Here is a 22530-nt window from a genome sequence, read left to right as displayed (position 1 = left end):
ATTAGAATGAGCGACTGTGGTTGATTGTGCTGCAGACAAATAAAAAACCCCACCTTAGACAGCAACTTCAAAACGCTTCTTTATTTAGAGGATGATGTCATACTGATGTCATGTGTATATATTATTGGAATAAGAGGACAGAAAGCAAGAAACAGTATTTAGCCGATACACTTACAGCAGCACGTATTGGTCAAAAATACCAACCCCATTATAGCACGGTTTGCTTGAAAAAGTCAATTAAGTAGAAAAAGGAATTTGTCCTATTCTGATGTGGCAAATGACCACCAGTGCTCCCAGTTTGTACACTGAACTGATTTCCATCGTGAAGGCAGAGGGTTTATTTAGAGCAGCGAAGTGGTCGGAGCCTCTGGATCTTTGAAAGATGTTAAGCATCAATGTTAGAACTGTGTTGACTACAAGTCCCGAAACTATTTTACCAAGAAACATCCAATGAGTCGAACTGAAATTATTATTTTTTTGCTACAAATCAATTTATCTCTACTAGTTCTGTGTTTCCACTTCAGTACTTTTTTAGGTCAAATCTGTAATTGCCAAGATAGAGAACCCGGTAGAAAATAATGTGCAATGAATTACATAGTTTGCAATTTCTGTTTTCCGAGGCCACTTCCTCAGGTCATCCTCATCCGTCAGTAGTAGAAGGCAGAGGTATGATCACATCACCATGTTTACTTTATAAGGTGGATATCTTACACAGAAATTTAGAATTTAACTTTAAGTTCAACTTTGAAGGAAGACTGAATGTGGGAATTTCCCCAGATGACTTGCAAAAAGGATTTCACAAATTATGTAAATCTTTTACTTAATGCTAATGGGATGAGGTTTCTTGTTTCGTGATGCTCTTTGGGACTTGGAGTTGACTTCTCTCTTCTATACTGATGCTTGGTGATGCAACCAGGAGAGTTGTATGTCCATCCCAGAGTAGAAAAGCTCCAACAGTCTATGGGAGAAATGTAGAGGACTGTTAATGCGGAAATACTATCAGGTCGCGGCACACCTGATATACAGTAAGCTCCGCCCTTCCTGTACAGGCCATGAAGTTCATCTTCTGTTAGGAGGGAAATAAAAAGGCGAGGAAGCAAGAAAGGCAAGAAGTCGGAGGAGGCACAGACAAAAACCTTGGTCACCGTGTTAGCACCATGGAAGCTCCACCCACTTAGGTAAACAAGAGGCATGCAGGGAAAGAGGATGTGGAGTTAACTGTACATTATAAGTATTCTTATCCAAACTTATTATTTTACAGTTGATCTTAAACAGAGCATCCAGAGATATGAATATTATTTAATACCAGTATTTTACATTTATGAAATCGTCTGGATCACTTAACGGCAGCAAAACAGTTAGAGGGCGCTGTTGTTCCAGAGCAGACAGTCGCTCTCACAGTTCCTGCTGAACGGAGTGAAAGAATCACATTTAACATTTGTATCCTCTTTTAAAGAAGGGTAAGCTGTGAGGCTGGTGGAAGAAGTAGTCTTAATGTAAAAAAAAAAATGACCAGCACAGCAGTAAGACCTACTGCTGCAGGCTGCTGCAGGGAGACAGAAGCAACCACTTGGAGGTTTCGGTGAAAATGAATCCGCAGCCCTTCGTTAACGATACTTCAGTAATGCTGCTCAGTTTAACGTAATCAGCGATCCATTAGCAGTCCTGCGTCGCCCTCTCCAAGTCTTCATCCTGCTGCCCCGCCTCCTCTTCCTCCTCATCTTGCTCCTCTTTCTCGCTCAGTTCCTCTCCTATCACATCCAGTCGTGCCTCCTGCCCTGTTCGCACCTCCTCCTCCTCATCCTCCTCGTCATTATGAAGCCTCATCTCCTGCAGCTGCAGCCGTCGCTCCTCCACCAGCAGGAGGCGCTCCCTGATGCCCTCCGCTGCCGCTGCTGTGTCACTCGGACTCCCAAAGTACTGCTCGGTCCTGAAACAACAACAATTCCTGTTAGGAGTGTGTATTATATGAAGCGTGTGTCAAATTATGGGGACTCACCTTACATGTGGGAATAAAAAGCTAGGAATCTTTTTAATTTTAGGGTAGGGTTTTAGGGTAGCTATAATCAATATTTTGGTTGTTATTGTTTCCCTCAGCTCTACAGAGGATTACAGCGCGTGTGTGTGTGTGTGTGTGTGTGTGTGTGTGTGTGTGTGTGTGCGTGCGTGCGTGCGTGCGTGCGTGCGTGCCCGCCCATACCCATCAGGGAAGATAACAGGCATGGTCAGCCTGTCCAGCAGAGTTTTCCCTGAAGAGTCGACTTCATCCAGAGACTCTGGGTCCACACGTTCCTGCTGTAACACCTGAAACACAGTAACAACACATGTACTGAATGCAAATTTATACTTTCAATCTCCATGTGGCTGCAATAGTGCGCCATGGTCCGTGTGAAGTAGATCTTATCAGCTGCTATCAGCACACGCCATTTTTTTTTTTACTATTGCTGCTGCAACACCTGACACATAATAAGACTGTCAGGTCTCTCTCTCAGCCTGTCTCACCCTCTCGGCTGCGGTGTGGAAGTTCAGAGCCAGCTCCAGTCTCTGTTGTCTCTCCTCAGCGCTGACGCTGAACTGTTTCCAGACTCGGTTGAGTCGTGGCAGAGTGTCTCCGGACGAGCGCGTGGTACAGCGCAGAGACTGACAGAGGACAACGGTCGCCTGCAGCAGCTGACGGCCATAATCATAGGTGCTCTGAAGGAAGAGAAGGGAAGACGGAGACAAACAGTCATTTTGCTATTGTTCTCAGAATTATTTTTTGCCCTTTTTCATCTCTTAAAGTTGAGTTTTTAGCAATGCTAACTGCATGACTATAAGTAGTCTGGAAGTGTCTCACCTGAGCGACGTCCACAAACTTTCTGTGTTTGTCCAACATGGTCCTGGTCTCCTGAGAGTCATCACCCAGTCTGACATGAGTCTTCAAAAGGGCGTCCAACAGCTCGCCAAGCCACTCTACTGCCTGAACACGAACACACACAATGATCTGACACAGGAAGCATTGATGTGACAATCATATATGTAGGTTTGTGTGTTGTCGTGTGTCCTACCTGTAAAGCGTCTTCTTCACATTTGAACAGTTGGACCATCTGTAGCATCTTCAGCCTCCTCACGTCCACCATGTCCTCACACCTGCAACACACACACACAATTTGTTTTTTAAACTCAGAGTCATGGGAGCTGTAGTTGTGGACTGCTAGCAAAATACGTGGGAGTCTCAAGGTGCTAAATCCGATCATAGTTCAGTAGTAGATGCACTTTTTATCTTAGACCTCAATATCATGTTTCCAGCTTTTCAGAAAGAATTAAAGAAACCCCGTGTGGCATCCTGCTGTGAAAACAAGAAGAAGAAGACAGTTACCTCTGCTTGCGGAGCTGCATCTCCTCCATCACAGCCTGGATGTGCTGAACGTTGTCCTGCTGTTCTCCAGGTGAACTCTCCGTTTCCTCCAGAGGCCATGACGGCTGGGTGCACATCTGCTCCATTAACAGCGCCCCCTTCTGACGCAGAGAAGCAAGACCTGCCTCTGCATGGATATATGTAGATGTACATACTTACAACACCACAACAAAAAGTTGTGTGTGTGTGTATATATATATATATATATATATATATATATATATATATATATATATATATATATATATATATATATATATATATATATATATATATATATATATATATAGCACATATTGCATATATTCCTTCCCTCTCTTTTGTATATTTTTTGTAAAATTTTAAATTCTATTGTATCGTTATACTGTACACTATTTTTTTAATATTCTTACCGTCAACTCAGTTTTTATTCTTAATATGTTAAGTGTTGTACTTTGAGAGCAAAGATTACCGGAGTCAAATTCCTTGTTTGTTTACGCAAACCTGGCCAATAAAGCGGATTCTGATTATTAACAAGCTTTATCATTCAGAGCACGAACCGACAGTCTGCAGCTTCTCCTCCAACAGTTTGAGGTTTTGTTGAATCGAAGCTCCGTCAGCTGGAGCTACGTCAGCACAGAGCATGCCCAGTAGACCGTCCAACAGCTGGGACAACTGCAGAGATAAACACAGAGCTTTGACTGCTCAGAATAAATCACATACATTTTTATTTTCTTGCCACTTTCCCACATGCAGCTGTAATGTTCGGGTTTTAGTTTGTGAACAAATCAACAGTTGATCCATTACTTTACCTCCTGAAGAACTGCTAAAAGACCAAGAAATTGTGTTGTGTGTATCATATAATCTTTTCTTTTTTGATGGGCAAGGCTAGCAGTTTCCCCCTGCCTACAGTATTTGTGCTAAGCTAGGCTAAACACATCCTGGACCTCTCTCTGTACTGGACACACAAATATTAACTTGTTTTTTTAACACAGGGCTGTTTCCAGTACGAACACCCAGTACAAATGACAGCTGATACAGAGAGAGAGAGTGTGTGTGTGTGTGTGTGTGTGTGTGTGTGTGTGTGTGTGTGTGTCTGTGTTACCTCCTGTGTGGTGCTGTGGAAGCCCTGCGCCGCCTGCAGGACATTCTGTCGGCCCTCCAGCTGAGCTGCCTGTTGGTAGCAGACATCACTCAATTGCTGCTGCAGCGCCTTTAGCTCCACCACCTCTTCCTCCTCCCCGGCACTGAGCAAGGCAGCGATCTGCTGGTTCAACTCCACATACACCGCAAACCACTCCTGTACAAAACACACAGGCAAAATCAGTCCACACGACAGTCCTGCATAGTGTTCCGTTTTTCTTGAAACCCTTTTTGAGAGGTGTTGATTTAACTTTTAGTTTTGTGGTGACGTTGAATTGTATGGCAATACACCGAAGAGTTTCTAGTCTACGCTGACTGATCGGTAATAAATCATTAAATAAACCATGAAAAGCATTTTTTTTTAAAAGAGAAAAAGTTTGATATGTTGGCAAATATGTTAATTGGCTTTCTTGCTAAGAAGATTGATACCACTGTCATATTTGCACATCAAATATTAAGCTGGAGTCAGGACACAGTCAGCTTGGCTTAGCTTAGCATAAAGACTAGAAACGGGGCAAAACAGCAGTAATTATCACACTATATCTTGTTTGTTAAGTCTTGACTCCAGGGTGTCACATCTCCTGTCATGTTGAGTTAAGGGTTGTTATTTCTGTAAATCGGCTTACAACAAGAAAGATGACTCAAACCACAACATGAAAGCATCATATGAAATGCATTAAGAGTGAATTTGTTTCTGTGATCTTTCTGACCTTTTCACCGTCCATCTGCAAACAGCAGAGTGAAAGCATCAAAAGACAAACTCAACTCAGATCTGTATTTAACCCCAAATCTGATTCATCAGTTTGTGCTAGTCACATGTTGACTGTGTGTGTGTGTGCGCGCGTGTGCGTGTGTGTGTGTGTGTGTGTGTGTGTGTTCAATGTGTTGCATTACACTGTGCTGGCTCTCGATCTCCTCATGTTTCTGCTGCAGGGCCTGAGCGGCTCGCATCGAGTCTCCGATCGCCTGCTGAGTCTTTAACAGCTCTGAACCTGGACCCTGCAGCCAGGTGACCACCTGAGATGAAGAGAGAGAGAAAAAAAAAAAAACACAAAACACAGACTTAGTGATCTCCTATAGAGGGAGAAAGTGGGAACAGATGTTCCCATTCATTTTCTTCACAAACTCATAGTTGGAGCACAGTTTAGACTGACATGAAACGCTTTCGGTTGAATCATCAGTGCAAAAGACGAACTGTGTTAGCAACTGTGTTAGACATTATCTGGCTTTTATCTCATAAAAAGCTAAAAAGGTACAAGCCTGTGCACATACATATAAGAGGAGAAGTTAACTATGACTCCCAAGGTGCATTTCAATAAAAAACATTTCATTTAAACACAGTGAGCCACCGTGCACGAAACCAGGACCCTGAAACTGAAACAGCTAAATTAAATTCATTCAGTCATCACTCATTTTATTATTTATTCATACTTGTGCTTTTCCTACTGTGACATGTCAAAATGTGAAAAATGGCTATTTGGAGACATAAGTCTTAGAGCTGCAGTGCAGCAGAACGACCAGCAGGAGGTTCTCAGGCTCTGCTGGTCTTTCTGTGATCAACATGATATCACATATATCATTTTCTTTGATTGTCACTGTCTAAAAATATTTTTCTTATATAAATATCACTTTTACTTTTCTATCCACTTACAGTAAAGCCAACTGAAATAGAAAAAGGGAAACTGAAAATTGATATCCAACAGCTGAAGCATACAGTATGATGGGTGGGAATATCCTTATCACAGTATAACTGAATTTATGAATTGGCTTTGCTCTTTTATTAAGTTCAAAGAGACAAAAGAATATATATATACACACACACACACACACACACACACACACACATATACACATATACACATACACATTTGTATTTTCCACAATATTTACAATGTAAATTACAGATTTGTGGAAACTGAGTTTGCCTTGTTTGGTAGTGACCTCATGTTTTGTTGACATTTACATTGTTTAAAAAAAAAATCCATTAAAAAGGCTGTCTGTGTGTTTGTCTATTACAAAATAAAGTTATTAGTGGAAGTTTAAATGTTTTCTAAAGTACTATCCAGTGCAGTAACATCTGGAACATTCTACCCAGATGTGTGTCAGTATCATGACTCAATTGTATTTATCAGGTCAGTGACGCCTTAAAGCACACACACACACACACACACACACACACACACACACACACACACACACACACACACACACACACACACACACACACACACACACACACACACACACACACACACACACACACACACACACACACACACACACACACACACACACACACACACACACACACACACACACACACACACACACACACACACTTCAATCCAGAACTAGGCCATCCCCCTCCCCTACCACAAATCCTCCAGACTAGCGACCAACATGGCAACCCCAGGCTCATCTCCAAGACAGTGGTGTTGCCCATCAGCCCCTGCGGCTGCAGGAGCTCCAGTAACAACAGAAGAGTCTACTTCTACTGAAGTGCTGCTCATTGACACTGTTTTTGAGGGTCAAATGTCAAAGATTTGATGATAAAAGAATCTGGGCAAGAGACTTTTAAAGACTGAGGAGGCTAATACTGTAGCAGGACAATGTGATGTGGATGGACATATATAAACATTCCTACTCTGTTCAGGAACATGAACTGCAGTTTAAAAAGTGTACTATGAGCAGTGAACAATATAAAAAGGAATAGTTCGACATTTGGGAAACACACTTATTCACTTTCTTGAGGAGCCACAAATGGCTGTCCAGTAAATATGGAGCTACAGCCAGCAGCTGGCTAACTTAGCTTAAAGGACACTTCTGGTTTATTTCAACCTGGCGTATTTCCCATAAATGTCTCTATTGTGGCTCTATGGGTGGTGCTAGCTCTGCACTCACCACCTCCACTGTAGACATTCAGGGAAAAGAGGACTCGTACAAAACAACGTATATCGGGAACAGGTGCATGAGCCTGCTACAGCTTTCAAAATACACATGCTTTTTTTAAACACTTGTCTCTGAATCTAACCGAAAGTTAACACAGAATTTAGGCACCTAGGATGGCTATTATGGACTAAACTAAATTTGGATCTACATCTGGGGCAACTTGCACATTGTTTGTCTACTTGTGTGAAACACAGACTAGACACAGGGGGAAACAGCTAATCTGGCTCTGTCTAAAAGGTAAAAAAATAATAATCCACCTACCATTAATGTCTCAGTCATGTTTTAGTCTTGCTGCATTTTGCAGAAAACAAAACAATCAAAATGATGAATCATCCCCAAGGTTGAAAAAACTAAACAATTTACAACTTAAATAAAAGAAACTGGCCAGTAAGTAAAGCCAATCAGTGTTTACAAACTGCATGTTGACACACAATTTACAGACACAGGCTTACAGGGTGTGTGTGTGTGTGCGTGTGCGTGTGCGTGTGTGTGTGTGTGTGTGTGTGTGTAAGGGTTACCTGCATGACCTTGGCATGGATCTCGTCCAGCTGGGTGCGTTTGTTTCGCTGCCTGCAAAGCTCCTGGTATCTGGTGTACTGCTCTCTGAGCGAGTCCAGCAGCTTCATCACCTGAGGCTGAGCCAGCAGCTCCTCCTCCATGGGACACCAGGCTGGACCTGGGGGTCAGAGGGCAGAGAGAGGTGAGGCCTGTGGGGGTTATAGTGAAGAACATCTCCTCATCTCTGGTCTAATCGTACAAAAAGTTGCCTGCAAAAGGTTCCATTTCAGGACATTAAAAGGATTTTTTTTAAACAGCTTGTCTGAGAAGAGGAAGCTTCTCTGGAGTGATTAAGACATCTGTCGCTTGTCTCAAAAATTAGAAAACGTAATGGTCAAATATATGTGGGCACTCAAACATTGCAGCCCTACAGTATGCGATTGTTGAACATTCTAAAACCATGTGCAACATCATCCACTCTTCTGTTTTTTTAGGCTTTCCACCAGATTTTGGAACCTGGCTGCAGAGATTTGCCCCCATTCAGCCACAAGAGAATTCATGAGGTCGGACACTGATGCTGGGTGATGAGGAGAGACCACTGTCACACCATGCTTATACAGAGTTTCTGCAGGTTTCACCAAGTCAAATTTAAGACTTTTTAAGACCACTATGCTTGAAATGTAAGACCTTTATCACATCAACTAAGCCCTAAATTCAGTTTTTTTCAGTATCGCTAAACTTGCACTTTCCTATAGCTGAAGAATAAAATCCGTTTGTCCGTATGTCTGTGGTACAATCTCAAAAAGACTCGCGCCAATAACACGAAAGCTGATTGGCTGCAATATAAGTTGGTGTTGGTCTCATTTGTAGTCGTAATAAAGCAAATTATATTTGGACTAGCGAAAGAAAAACTACAAAAAACACTACAAAATAAAAAAGCATTAGGGGTAGCGTTGCACGGATGTAGAAAAATTAAGACCTAGAACACAATACTTCAGTGAATTTGAGACTTTTTAAGACCCCGCGGAAAACCTGTTATACAGGACCTAGAACTCAAGAGGTCTATGCTGTACCCTCATACACTGCATCATACTGTAGTAATCTGTGTACTTTGGAACAACTGATTGGCAGCATTCAACTGTCCATTTCCAACAACTACAACAGAGAAAGAAAATGGCACAAAACAATACAGATGGCATCTATCCATTTCTATCTATCTATTCTGTCTGAGCTGGACCCGCACAGGGACACCTGGATGACTGACAGCTGCTTCCTCACCTCCCTGTCCTCCTCCTCCTCCCTCCGAGCCGTTAAAACGACGCTGCTGCAGCTCCGACAGCAGTTCATGACCTGCAGACAGAGAGAGAGAGAGAGAGAGAGAGAGAGAGAGAGAGAGAGAGAGAGAGAGAGAGAGAGAGAGAGAGAGAGAGAGAGAGAGAGAGAGAGAGAGAGAGAGAGAGAGAGAGAGATGCGGTTTGAGATACAAAAGCCTGTTATAAAAGCATTTGAAACAATCATCAGTGTTTGTGTACATGCTGTTATATTATGAAAGGCGCTGGTAGAAGGAGGAGGGTGGTACCACAAACAAAGACTCTTTCACCTCTGCCCAACACACAGACACAGGCTGCTTAGTACAGTGAACACAGCCATCCATCCATCAATCATCCATCCTTAGGGTCTATTTAGCTCGAGGTCTTGGTGGCAGCAGACTATCCTAGACCTCCCTCTCTCCACCCACATCCTCCAGGTCAGGGTGAGCCCAGACACCCCGACATGGAGAGTTAGTTAGGCTGCTTGGATCCACGATTCTTTCAGTCACTATTCAAAGTTCATGACCACAAGTGAGAGTAGTTGTGTACACAGTAAGCAAGAAATTAAAAAGGTTGAAAATAAAGTGTTATTATTTTTGACTGTCTGAGCTTTTTTTGCACTGCATGAGAGGAATCTACTTGACTAAAATCCTTAAAATCTGCATTTTTAAATACTGTTTTTTCTTTGAGCACAGATTATACTCATTGCAATGAACTTTATGAATAGGTGCACAATTTGCTGTCCTAAAACAATAGACAATCAGGTGCCCATTTGAACACTTTTAAAGAGCGTTTTCCTGCTGTAAACATTCCTCATGTTCATACTGGCCATTAAAGGGTTCCTTCCTAATGTGTTTTGTACAAAAATGAATTCAAAAGTTTATTTAAGTTCATCTGAAGCTGAAATGAGGCTTCAAACTGTCTGAGTTTGAAACATCAAGTGGATGTCTTCCACAGCTAAAGCCTTTTCAGTATAAAATTCCCTCATTGTGTTTCCCTGTTGCACTGCAATGGAGGGACAGCTTCTTAAATTGGTCTCAGACATGTAAAATTGACATCACATTTACGCAACGACATGCATGTCTGAAAGGGGCTTAAATGAGAGGAGATGATATTTACCGGTCTGAAGGACAGTCTCTGGGTCAAAGGACGGCAAGAGGGCGCAGTCAGCCAATCTGCAGAGGACAGAGAGACATACAGCTCTGGATTTCATCTATCTACTGTTGGTACACTTCAAAGTGTGTGTGTGTGTGTGTGTGTGTGTGTGTGTGTGTGTGTGTGTGTGTGTGTGTGTGTGTGTGTGTGTGTGTGTGTGTGTGTGTGTGTGTGCGCATACTTCTCCTTGTCCACTGCACTGTTCTTGTCACTGTCGTTGATAATAGACAGCTCATCCAGCAGTGACGTCGACTCCTTGGTGAACTTCTCGAAAACCTGACAAAAAAATAAAACGAACATAAACATACAAACATACAAGCTCAGACCTCAAGGTAAGCTGCTTCTTCTTTTTTTTTAAAGTAAAACATCAAATAGATAAATTAATTTAAGATAAAATACTAACCAGTCTCTTGTTGAGCCAGTCATTGTGGTCGTAGTCCAGACTTCCTCCAAAATCATCCGTCAGCTGACAGGGTTCAATGTAACGAGTCAACTTATTGGCCGAAACCAGGATCACCTGACGGGAAGCACAGAGTAAAATTTTTACCTTTAGAAGTGAGAGAGACAAGGACTGTCCCAATACCCACGCTACCAACACAGCATGAAAGTGTTCACGACATGACAATACAATCGCATATTCACAGTTAGTGTATTTTCATGAATTAAACATCTATATGATTTAGTAAATATTATATTATCTGAGCTGTGAAATACAAGAATTCCGGTGGGATTGGTGGACAATGAAGTACAAAACATTGAAAAGACAAACTCATCCGACTCTAAATACGTAACCATTTTATGGAAATGTTTGACTTCTAGGTTGATCCCTGTGTTCTATATTTTGGAAAACACAACTAATACTTCACATATAAACATTTTATATGACCGCCACAGATGATTCTCTCAGCACAGCAGCATATATTGATATTGTTGACATAACTGTGGGTGAAATATATTGTATAAGCTTTCCTCTGGCATGTTTCAATGTATTAAAGCATACAGTATGTAATGTTGGATACAACAAATGATGGGTAGTCATAATCATGACAAGGGTTGCTTTTCATTCTGCAAATTATGCTTCCTCGCTTCTCCATCCTCCAGCCAGTGACTCAGTAACTGAACGCCGAAACATGAAATGTGTCTCAGAGGAGACGAGGAGGGAAGAGAGCGGAATCACAGGTGTATCCTATTATGAAGTTTTTTTAACTAAAGAAAACACTTTATTAGCATCGATGAAGGCTCTCAAAATTAATACTTTTTAGATTATTAAATTATGAGATGTGTGTGTAATCCAAATCATGAATGAATCATAAAACCAAATCATCAATAAACATTACTGTTCTTCTTTTTTTTTGGGTCAAAAGGTTTCTCTTTTCTTATTTTTTGTTCAAAGTTAATCTTGGCTCGTCTAAAACCAGTTGCAGTTATTATGAGTCCAATAATATCAGATTGTGAAAAGCACATACTTCCTGTACCTGCAAACTTTTACACACTAATTATAGGTTTTATTTATTTCCATTTATTAATGATGTTACTGCTCCATCACATCTGTTCTGTTTTTAAAGTAATGAACTACTATCAGTTGTCTATTGGTGTTATTAAGTCAACTTCTGTGATGCTCTAATGCAGTAGCAGTAATATGGATGCCACATGTTCTTCTTTAAAACACTTCTTTTTCTTTACACATGCAGGGCAGTTGAGATGATGTTCGTAATGAGTTACTGCTGTTCCTTTACCGGGAGAGAATGAGGAGGGTGAGGAGCCACGTTAGGCAAATGGAAAGTGTGCAAGAAGCTGTGATGCAGCTCGGACACGTTACCTCTGGAGCCCTGCTTATTTTGGGAAGACATAATTATAGTCCCCTGTTTTCTTAGGACTTAGGAGTCACTGCATTTTCTTAGACGTTTAATACCAGCTTTGCGCTGGTCACAGATTACATTTCTTGCAATGCTTCAGTCTACCAACCCAAGAGTTCTGAATCACAAGACAAACTTCTCCTTCAGTTTCCCAGAGCGCTTTCTAAATCTGGAGACAGTGTTCAGTGTTCATTAACAGCCTGCAAGCTACAAAAAGACTAAACAACTTTTACTTTCAAATTTGGGCATTCACCAATTTTGTGTCTGTACAAACTGTAGGTTTTATCCTTTCCTATTATTAATAAAAAAAAAACTTTTTGAACTGCACTATGAAAGGTTGCTTTACAAATAAACTTGGACAGTCAGACAGCTGGTAGTGAGTCGTTCTTCCAGCTGCCACTGCAGCAGATGCTGTCGGAGAAATTGGACTCAACTCAGTGTGTGTGTGTGTGTGTGTGTGTGTGTGTGTGTGTGTGTGTGTGTGTGTATTTAACTGTTAGGTCAGAATTCAGAGCAGCTGTATGACACACACCCCACTGTGACATCCAAAGACACACTCCATAGTTTAGATGAGTCACATTTCAACAGTCACAGGAATCATCCTTTCAGCAGCTGTGTGTGTGTGTGTGTGTGTGTGTGTGTGTGTGTGTGTGTGTGTGTGTGTGTGTGTGTGTGTGTAAATTCAGTGAAGAAGATGAGCGCATATTTAAATAAACTAAATCCCCGCACATTAAATATCTAAGCATTTCATCAATCAAAATGTATTTAATATATGAACAATCTTACAACTCAACAATAAAACTGTTACTGTTCATTATCCGACTCCTAAATCTTAAATGTCGGACTGTCCTTGAACGCACCAACAGGGACAGTCTCTGCTCTAAGCACACAACGATAACTCCACTTTTACTTAAAAATGAATAAGTCAGCTAAATGTTGACTGTGATGGATTATCTATTAGGCTATCTGCAGCAACTTTCACATTCACACTCACCAACTATCTCCAGTTACCGTGGCAACAACTATAGAGCCAACAAGGCTGCAGAAATCTGGGTCACAGTCACTACTGATCTCTGTCTGTAAAACCATCTGTTGTAATAGAGGAGTAGGTTGGCCGAATATCATTCACACAGACACGCACATATCGACCGTGGCTCAGGTTTCCAGCAGCCCTCAGGACAGTTTTTGATGCTCAAGGTTATCAAAACTGGCTCAGATTCTCTCTGTTTAATATCAGCTAACAACACAATTCAAGAGTGTGTGAGTTACAAAGTTAATAATAATAAAAACTGGGTTATTTAAACTGGTTCTCGTTCAGAACAGCTATAAAAGACTTTTGCCTTCAGATGTGGCGGGATAACAACTCAACAATATGGAACCCTTTAATATTTAGGGAAAGGAGAACCAGAAAGTTTCTCAGCCACTCACTGGCTGAGAAGTAGGGACATATCACACACAGTCAAACAGCGCAGGGAAACGTTAAAAAGGTCAAATAAGATGATAGAAAAGAGATCATAATGCGCGCAGTGGAGCAAACACCCATTCTGGGCCGAGAACAGGCTCGCAGCATGCACCTGGATTCAGCCCGAGAGAATGTGAAAGAAATTGAACAACATCAGAACCACTTCCTCCATTGTTGCATGTCCCACAACAGTTTACTTCGTACTGTACGTCCAACAACAAAATTCATGGTAATCCATCCAAAATTGAGATGTTTAAATCTGGACCAAAGTGGTGAAGCGTCCAGCCCTCCGCATTGCCGTCTCCAGTGCCACGCTGATGGCATGACTAAAAAACATAATTAGTCCTTCTGTTGCCTTTTTAATGACATACTGTATAACCACGTATAGCCAGCCACGTCAGTCTGTAAAAGACAGTGGAAACACTAGGAGAACCCTTGCACCAAAGCCTCACAAGGTTCATAAGAGTTCAAGTCATGAAAAGCCCCATGTTACAGGTTCTCACAGTGGGAAAGGCGACCAAACCCCACACAACGATTTGAGGTTACCTGAGCTCAATAACCAGCTTTCACAATAGACGTACATCATTCTCTTTTAAAATAGAAAACTCTGGTTGGTCTGAACCAGTTCAGTTAGAACAAGCTGAGCGACTCACCTCGAAGCCCAGGCGATCTTTCTCCTTCCAGAAACAGAAGTGTGTGACCTTCTTATCCCAGAATTCATCTGGCTTTACCACGCAGACCAGCGACACCTCAGCCGGAATCACATTCTGAAAAAGCACCAATAGCATCATCATCCTTAGCTTGACAACGTAATGCAGTCATGTACTGTATGTCATTATGACTGAGCCTAGAGGGACGGGTAATGTGTTTGTACCTGCAACATGAGCACCACAGTCTTCACGATGTTCCACTGAGACTTCCGCCCGTCCACAATAACTGTGAAACCCCGAGCCTTACACTTCTCACTGAGAGAGACAGAAAGAGAGAGAGAGAGAGAGAGAGAGAGAGAGGGAGGGAGCATTTTATAGGACAAATATATTCAAACCATGAACAACACACACCAACATTTACATACAGAGTTTCCTGTTCATGCGGTATTTGGGTTGCCCAACCAAACTGACTTAAAGTGTAAGTTTGTTGTATGGTGTTTGGGTGGTGCATTCATGTCCAATTACTTAGATTGTATAAAACAGTTTGTGAATCAGAAGTTAGCGTTAGAATGCAATGCTGTTTTACAGCGGGCTCTTCCGAACACTAACAGACTTTAAACCGTAATGACAATTCATTACAACTTGGGTTTTATATTCATACTCTGGGATATATTTTCTATCAGGTATGATATGCATTGCTCTCGCCAAGTTGCTACTGTGTTCTTGGATCAATGTTATCATAACCAATACAAACCACATCCAAAACTACAAAAACAAGACCTGAAAATATAGTATTGGCCCTAATATAAAGACAATGTGCATGAAATTGGGATTGTATATTAGTGGACTAGACATTTATGTATTCGCTGAATCAGATATTATTTTTCATTGGAGAGTGTAACACCAGCTCCTACGGAGAGTGCTGCATTATGAGTTGATTGTAGCCTTGATGTTTCCTGTTTTATGAAACACAGTTTAACCTACAGGAATTTCAAACAGCTTGTGTAATGTGTTTTGGAGGAAATAAATTCCTGTCAAGTGATAACGAGCTGAAAGCATCTGCCGACACCTTTACTGCAGATATGAAACGGGGACTGAATCATCTGTCAAGCTGCCAAAAATGGCCGCTGTCAGAGAACATCATGATGTGGAGCTCAAAAAAGTACCGGAGAAAATCATTTTGACACGAGACAGTGAGAGTATGCGACTAAAAAACAAGCTGCGTTCTGTTTTAATGGCAGTATTTCATGTTTCACTTTTACGACGAAGAAAAGTCTTCAAGGATGAGGACTCTCAGACAGGACTAATCCAAAAGTGTTTGTATCTTCAAAAACTGTTGGAAAGGGAGGGGTTATTTTATAGTCAGGGTCATCTCATATTCGGGCCAATACGATAAGACCCAAGTTGTAATCAACTAGAATCATCCTTTAAGCTTTTTACAGTACAGCTGAACATGCTGGATTCAGACACAGGAGCCAAGATACAAAGTACAGATCCAGCAGATCTTCAGTGACGAGTTAATGCCAAACTAGTCTCACTTTGCCAGACCTTCCTCCAAAGTGCTGTGGAGGTGGGTCTGGTGAGTCCACACAGAATTCCGGGATGGGAGAAAAACATGCTCTGATTTATTGGCATTTCTTTAAACCAATCACAATCGTCTTGGGATACGGAGCAACGGGGCCTCTGGAAGGTACTCGTTTTGGTGGAACGTGTACGGTCAAAAGTTGTTTTAGTCGTGCCACAGAAAACTCAGATTGGACAGATAGCCTAGCTAGCTGTCTGGATTTACCCTGCAGAGATCTGAGGAGCAGTTAATCATAGTCCTCATAAATCCACCCGAGTTTAGAATGCCAACACAAAGAAAGCCCAAAGGTAATGGACATCCGGCACAAATGACGGACATCAGGCGGAATTTCCGGCAGTACCGGAAGCAATCCCGGAAGTGGAACGTCGTGTATATAGACTAACGCCAAACATACCTGGGGATGCTGAGCAGGTAATCCAGTGTGGCGCTGAGCTCCTCCATGCTGGTCTGATCTGAACTGAGAGGGATGGTCAGGATCAGACCACTGCGCCGGTCTTTGCCCCCTAAAAAAAGACAGACGGATAGATCTAATTACTGACAGCATGTAAACTGAGATTATCCAGTCCTGACATGTAGACATGTTATCTCATGGTTTCGTGTGTGCGTGTGTGTTTTACCTGACAGAAAGGCCAGTTTCTTCTTGAGGATGGGGAGCATGTTGGTCGCTTCCACGGTAACGTTGGACATCTGTAGACACACAAACACACAACACTTAACAGGATAGGTTCACATTTTTTCAAATCTATCTTAAAATGACCTTCACATGCTCATATGAACATTAGGGCTGGGTACCAAATTCAATCATTTTTAGATACCAACCAAATTGCCTCTGAAGTATCGAGTATCGAAACGTGCCTCGTCATTCAATACCCAATTTCAATACCTAAAGAGTAAATCTCATCCGTATCAGTCAGCCAATAAGCATGCAGCAGGCTTCTAAAAAGATCTAATTATGCTTGTGATTGGCTGTTTAGCATTACAGGTCGTAGAGGCAGGCAGGAAAAACTCTACGTTACACACAGAGATGGGGCTCAAGTAGTAGGGCACAAACATTTGTGCCGTAATGTTGTAATTTCTTTTTGTTTTATAAAATTGGTATCGAAAAAAAGTATCGTTAAGGAACCAGTATCGAAGTCACGGTATTTATGAATGATACCAGCCCTAATGAACATTGAAATAGTTTTTGGTGCACAATTGCAGCCACTAGTCCACATCTCTCAGTGTTCAGATTACAAACACACTGTAAATCAACACAGGAGTTTGACAGTCAAATTCTAGTTGATAAAATAAACTATTGGGTCACTAATAAAGACTGTAGCAGCACAGACACACTACAACCCCCCGCTGAAGTATTATAGGAATATTATATAGACAGCCCAGTGATTTTCCATAAGGATTTTCTCTCCGCTGGCATCCCTCCCAGCAGATTCAGATTCTTGGCTTTACACATTCAGCTCAATCTGTGATTTACTGTATGTTTCATCAGTTTGTTAGCTGTCAGTCAGGAAATCAGTCAGTTTATATTTCTGTCAATTGGTTGAGATTTAAACTAAATAGACTAATTGATGATGAAAATAGTTGTTAGGTGCAGCCCTAGTTTGAACTTTTTAGGCACAAAAATGTTCTTGATCTTATGCTGACACACTTTTGTGTGATAATACGACACGAAGACTTTGGAATCTCATTTGGAGCAATGTTTTGTCCATGGCATTCATATCGTTTAGTCTTCCCATCATTCTTTGATGCTCATTTTGTACTATTCAAGGTCCTGAAAACCAAAGTCATGCCAGCAGTTTTGGTTATTTCACAAAATAAAGTTATGCATTTGGGTTTTTTCTGTGGTCTTCTCACTGGCTTGAAGTCATGGAAGAAACAAGATGTCACATATATCAGGATTTAGCAGTATTTGAATTAAAATGTGATGACAGTTGATTTACAAGGGATGTTACTTTAAATATTATATAATTAAATCTGAACAAACTGCACCCCACAGTCATGATGAAGCAGATGAGTTATTTGATTTGAGTTAGTTTTATTTTAGTTACTATTAATAAATAAAATGTTTCCGCCCCAAAATGTAATTTTAATTGTTGCGTTGCTAGTCTGGAATATTTATTTTTATACAGAGAAATACAAAAAAAAAAAGACAGAGTTTAATATTCTACCACTATTATTTTGTTTATACATGTTTACTTTTATACTGTTACTAAACATTTGTACTGTTTTTGTTCGATTGTTCTGCTCAACTTTAATTCCATTATTTGATACAAATGTTATTATCATCATTAGTAGTAGTAGTAGTAGTGGTAACGTTAGTGGTAGTATTTGTGGTGATTACTAAGTCTCGTTAGTTACCGCAGCAACAGTCAGCCCTGCTGCAGGGCTTGTTGTTCTTCTTCCTCCTCCTCCTCCTCCTCCTCGTCCTCAGTCTGCCTGCGGCCTGGCTGCAGCAGCAGGACGGCCCGGCTCGGTTTGTCTCGGCTTGGTTCGGCTCGGCCCACAGACACAATGACCTACATTCAGCAGCTGCAGGCTGCTGCGGCAGCTCTAACCTCCCTCTCCTCAGCCTCCATTCACTCAGTATCGACAACTTAGGTAACAATCAGTATTGATAAGGCGGATTTTCTTACCTTTCAGTCAAATCTGCAGCATTATAACGTTAACGTTACTGTCCTGATTTTTTCTCCCTATCCTCCTCCTCTTCTCCTCCCGTGTCTCTCTTTTTGCTCTGCAGCTATTCCTCCTCCTCCTCCTCCTCTTCTTCTCCTCCTCCTCCTCCTCCTCACAGGCTTATGTATCCGCAGATATTTAATCTAGTTCCCGTTAAACACTGAAGAAATTAGTTTGCTCTCCGTTAGCTTTGAACAACAGTGAAAACACAGAAAGCAGGCGGTGGAGCTCACTGCTCTGCGCAGCCTCAGTGAAGCCCAATTAATGAACACGACTTCCGGTAAAGCGACATTCTTAATAAAAGCCTGGAGCAGGGGTGTCACACTCATTTTCACTAAGGGCCACACTGGAAAAAGAGAATCACACCAAGGGCCAGACATGTAGAGTTTATTGACGTGCTTTTGTTACTGCATGTCACTTTTTTTTTTTTACATTTTGGTAGCTTTTTTCATATTTTTTGTTGTATTTGTTTCTGACTTTTTTGTGGCTTTCTCAGACATTTGTCACCTTTTTGTAAATGTGTTGCTTTTTCCGACATTTTTGTACACTTTTTGTCACATTTTTGTTGACATGAAGCCCTACAAAAGTCATCAAAAGAGTTCCTTAGCCATCACAGAATTTAGCAAATCAAGCAAAACAATGAAAGATTTTTTTTTTAACAACAACCTGTTTCACAGCCTGAATATGAAAACTCTCTGCTTCTGGGGGAATTTCTGAGTCTCAGAGTCGGCAAACTCTGCCATATTCTGCTTTGAATGTCAGGTAATTGCAGTTTAAAAAACACTTTCCTGTGTTTTTGATTTGGCGCACAACTAGGCAGGCCAAAATGTATTGTGAACCCAAAGTGATATACGGGCCGGATCTAAATCTGCAAGGGGCCGGATTTGGCCCGCGGGCCTTGAGTTTGACACATGTGGCCTGGAGGAACCGAGGAACACGTTTCTCAACCTTTGCTTTCCAAAGAGAAGTTGTATTCTGTTGGTCTTGTTCAGATAGTTGAGGAATTCTTTTGTATCAGAGAGTGTAGTACCTGTTTAAAATGTAATTCAAAACAGTAAAAATGTAAATGCACATGCATTTAAATTTTGATGTCTGAGCTTGTGGACTAATAAATTGTCTTTTATTGTGGCTTTGCTTGTATTGTGCCAGAGTGATTTATGTATTATATACAGTATGTTATATGTGTTTCTGTACTGAATGTTTTAATTAGTAATCATAGTTAGTTTGTGTATATTAAAGTAGCTATATGTAACATTCAGTTTGTGTCGATTCTAGCGGCCGCTTTGGACAAAAGTGGTAGAGTTTTTACCAAAAACGTAAAGGTCTTTTCTTTACGGTGCTGTATTGCCCACTGTAGATTACTGAGTTAGTGCTATCGGGAGGTCATATAGTCGCGATATACTGTATATCATGGTCAGACAGAAAATCATTCATTTACAATAAGAGAATACGTTACAGATGCATCGTTGCATTTCAAGTGTTGCATACGGTAACTTAGCCTACTTTGGATGTATCGTGAGCTAAACCGGGTATTAAAAGATTGTCATAGCAACCAAAGTAGTAATAACTTATATAGCACATTTCATGAAACCCACGGACGCTTTACACAGGTACAGGGGGACAAGGGAAAAGAAAATAGTAAGCCAACACAAACACGGACTAATAGGAATAAAACGTCCGCGCTAAATGGAAGGGGGGAGTAATTTAATGTTGACTGCTGGCGTAGCATACACAGGAATATACAGGCTTTTCCGGTGTTACAGCGGAATCTGTGACCCTTCACAACGTGTTACCGTGTAGTGTAAAATCGGACCCGGGCAGAGAAATTAATAAAAACTATATAAAAAATAGCGTTCTTTTCACTGTTAGTCTCTCGTTTGCTGTTACAGGTCATTTATGATCATCAGATGGAACATTACACAGTTTCAGAAACGTGTAAAAGTTACATATAGTCACTTTAAGTCCATATTTCAATTAACATTAATATCCCCTATTCTATTGCTTTGCATGTATTGTTTGTGTCTCTGCGTTGCATGTTGAAAATAGTAGCTGGCAATGTATGCTTTTTTTTTTTTAACTAAAATTAATATTGCCTTTTCTTTTTATTATTGTTCTGCATGCTTATAAATGATCTATAGCTATAAAAATTATCTAAAAATCATTATAACTGTAATATTATATTGTGTTTTAGAGTGTCTTTGTAATATCTGTCGAGGGACTACAAATAGCCTAAACTAAAAAAAAACATTTCACAAAACTGTTGTTTTCTGTCCAAATTCACTATAGTAGGCTGCTAAAAGATTGCTTTGAAAAATGTTGTATGTCTTTTTATTTTGTTTTTGTCTCTAAAATCCCACTGCTTAGTTTTTGTTTTTTGTTTTGTTAACGTGTATTTTCCATAGACATTTTAATGTTTGTATTTTGAAAGCCTAGTTGTCTCGTTTCCGGCGAAACCCTGTGTAGCTTAACCTCTTTGGCTTCATGAAGCTGGAGCCGCGTATCCGGGGCGGAGCCACAGCCAGACAGGCCACGCCCTATCCAGTTCAGACCACTGAGGCATTCAGGTGCCCTCAGAAACTGCAGAATCAAAAGTTCAAGATAAGATTAATGATCAAAATAAAGAATAAACTTTGCATATGAAAACACCGAGCCTACTAAATAAACAATGAATATAGAGGGTTTGAATTACTGAATTTTGATTTATTAATTTATTCATCACATTAAATATATACACATTGTGCTGGTAGAAACCAAACATTATTTATATACACAACTAAAAATTCAAGTTTAAATTACCAATCTGAATCTTGTAATGTAGCATTGCTACTGCTAACACCACTACTGCTACTACCACTACTGCTACTACTGCTGCTGCTACAGGAGCAAAATACATCTTACCAGTCTGTATAAAATGCATAAAACAACTTTCATCTCAAATACATGTTCATGATTTATATGACTCTTTCTATATTTATATTTATGCTGACACTGATTGTCACGTTGTCATGTTTATCACCACTGTTTCAATCCATGAGTGGAAGCACAGTACATCGGATCTACAGCAAGTGAAGTAAGCTGATATGTGATTTTAAACATCCCTTTTTCTAGTTCCGCTAGCTTGTGTAATTTTTTTAGCAAAAAACCTTTGTTCTTTCACAAATATGTGATAATTCATGTGTAATTACTTCCTAATCAAAGTGTTATTGTAAGCGTAGAATCTGCCATTTAAAATCATTCAGAATACATACGAGCGAGTCACTCGAATGACAGCCGCCATGTTGCGCCTCCATCTTTAAAATACATTAGCCAAAGAGGGACATACCTCTGCCTTTCGCCCTTTTACACTCAGTGGCACCAGAGTGGCACCGTGACGAATGCCAGGGGGAGATTACTCGCCAGGGAAGCGAAAAAGAGAATTAAAACGACAACGCAACAGGCAAAGCAACAAGGCCAAAGTTAATATTAGAGTGGCTAGAACAGCTGCGTGTAAACGATAGAGATACTAAGAGCTAATTTCGGGTTCGGCCACCCTAGGCGCTTGGAATGGGAAGGGCTAGAAAGTAATATTCAGTTGGTTGTCATATACAATTTCAACGCTAGATGGGAGAAATTCTTACACAATGTAGCTTTAATTGATGTGATTCCTTATTTTCAGCAAAGCTTTGTAATAGTGTCCTTTTCCGTCTCAGTGGTGCACTCTGTCTCTTCTGTATGTAAAGACAATAAACGTGTTACTATTCATAAGGTGTCTATGAATGCCTCACTCCCAGGGTTCACAGGTCTAAAATTTAATTCCTAAAATATAACCTTGTTTTGTTGGTTTTGGCAGTTTTAGTGGCGTCCGTTGGTTTTTTTCTTTCATTTTTTTTGTGAGTC

General features: G+C 40.7%; 1 protein-coding gene across 1 annotated transcript; it reads right to left on the bottom strand.

The window, feature by feature from the left end:
* Positions 1-61: 61 nt before the first annotated feature.
* sestd1 (SEC14 and spectrin domains 1) lies at positions 62-18737 on the bottom strand. Its single transcript, XM_078262377.1, has 19 exons — positions 18615-18737; positions 16602-16671; positions 16379-16487; positions 14624-14714; positions 14403-14516; positions 10835-10948; positions 10613-10707; positions 10396-10451; positions 9245-9316; positions 7987-8144; positions 5414-5536; positions 4482-4676; positions 3937-4051; positions 3359-3524; positions 3048-3129; positions 2837-2959; positions 2503-2694; positions 2201-2304; positions 62-1930 (listed from the first exon to the last, which is right to left on the bottom strand). Exons 2-19 carry the CDS (start codon positions 16669-16671, stop codon positions 1657-1659), a joined length of 2253 nt encoding a protein of 750 aa, XP_078118503.1. The 5' UTR covers positions 18615-18737; the 3' UTR covers positions 62-1656.
* Positions 18738-22530: the final 3793 nt, after the last annotated feature.

Source organism: Sander vitreus, chromosome 11, assembly GCF_031162955.1.
Source record: "Sander vitreus isolate 19-12246 chromosome 11, sanVit1, whole genome shotgun sequence".
Lineage (NCBI taxonomy): Eukaryota > Metazoa > Chordata > Actinopteri > Perciformes > Percidae > Sander > Sander vitreus.
This window is presented reverse-complemented; position numbering and strand designations above follow the sequence as displayed.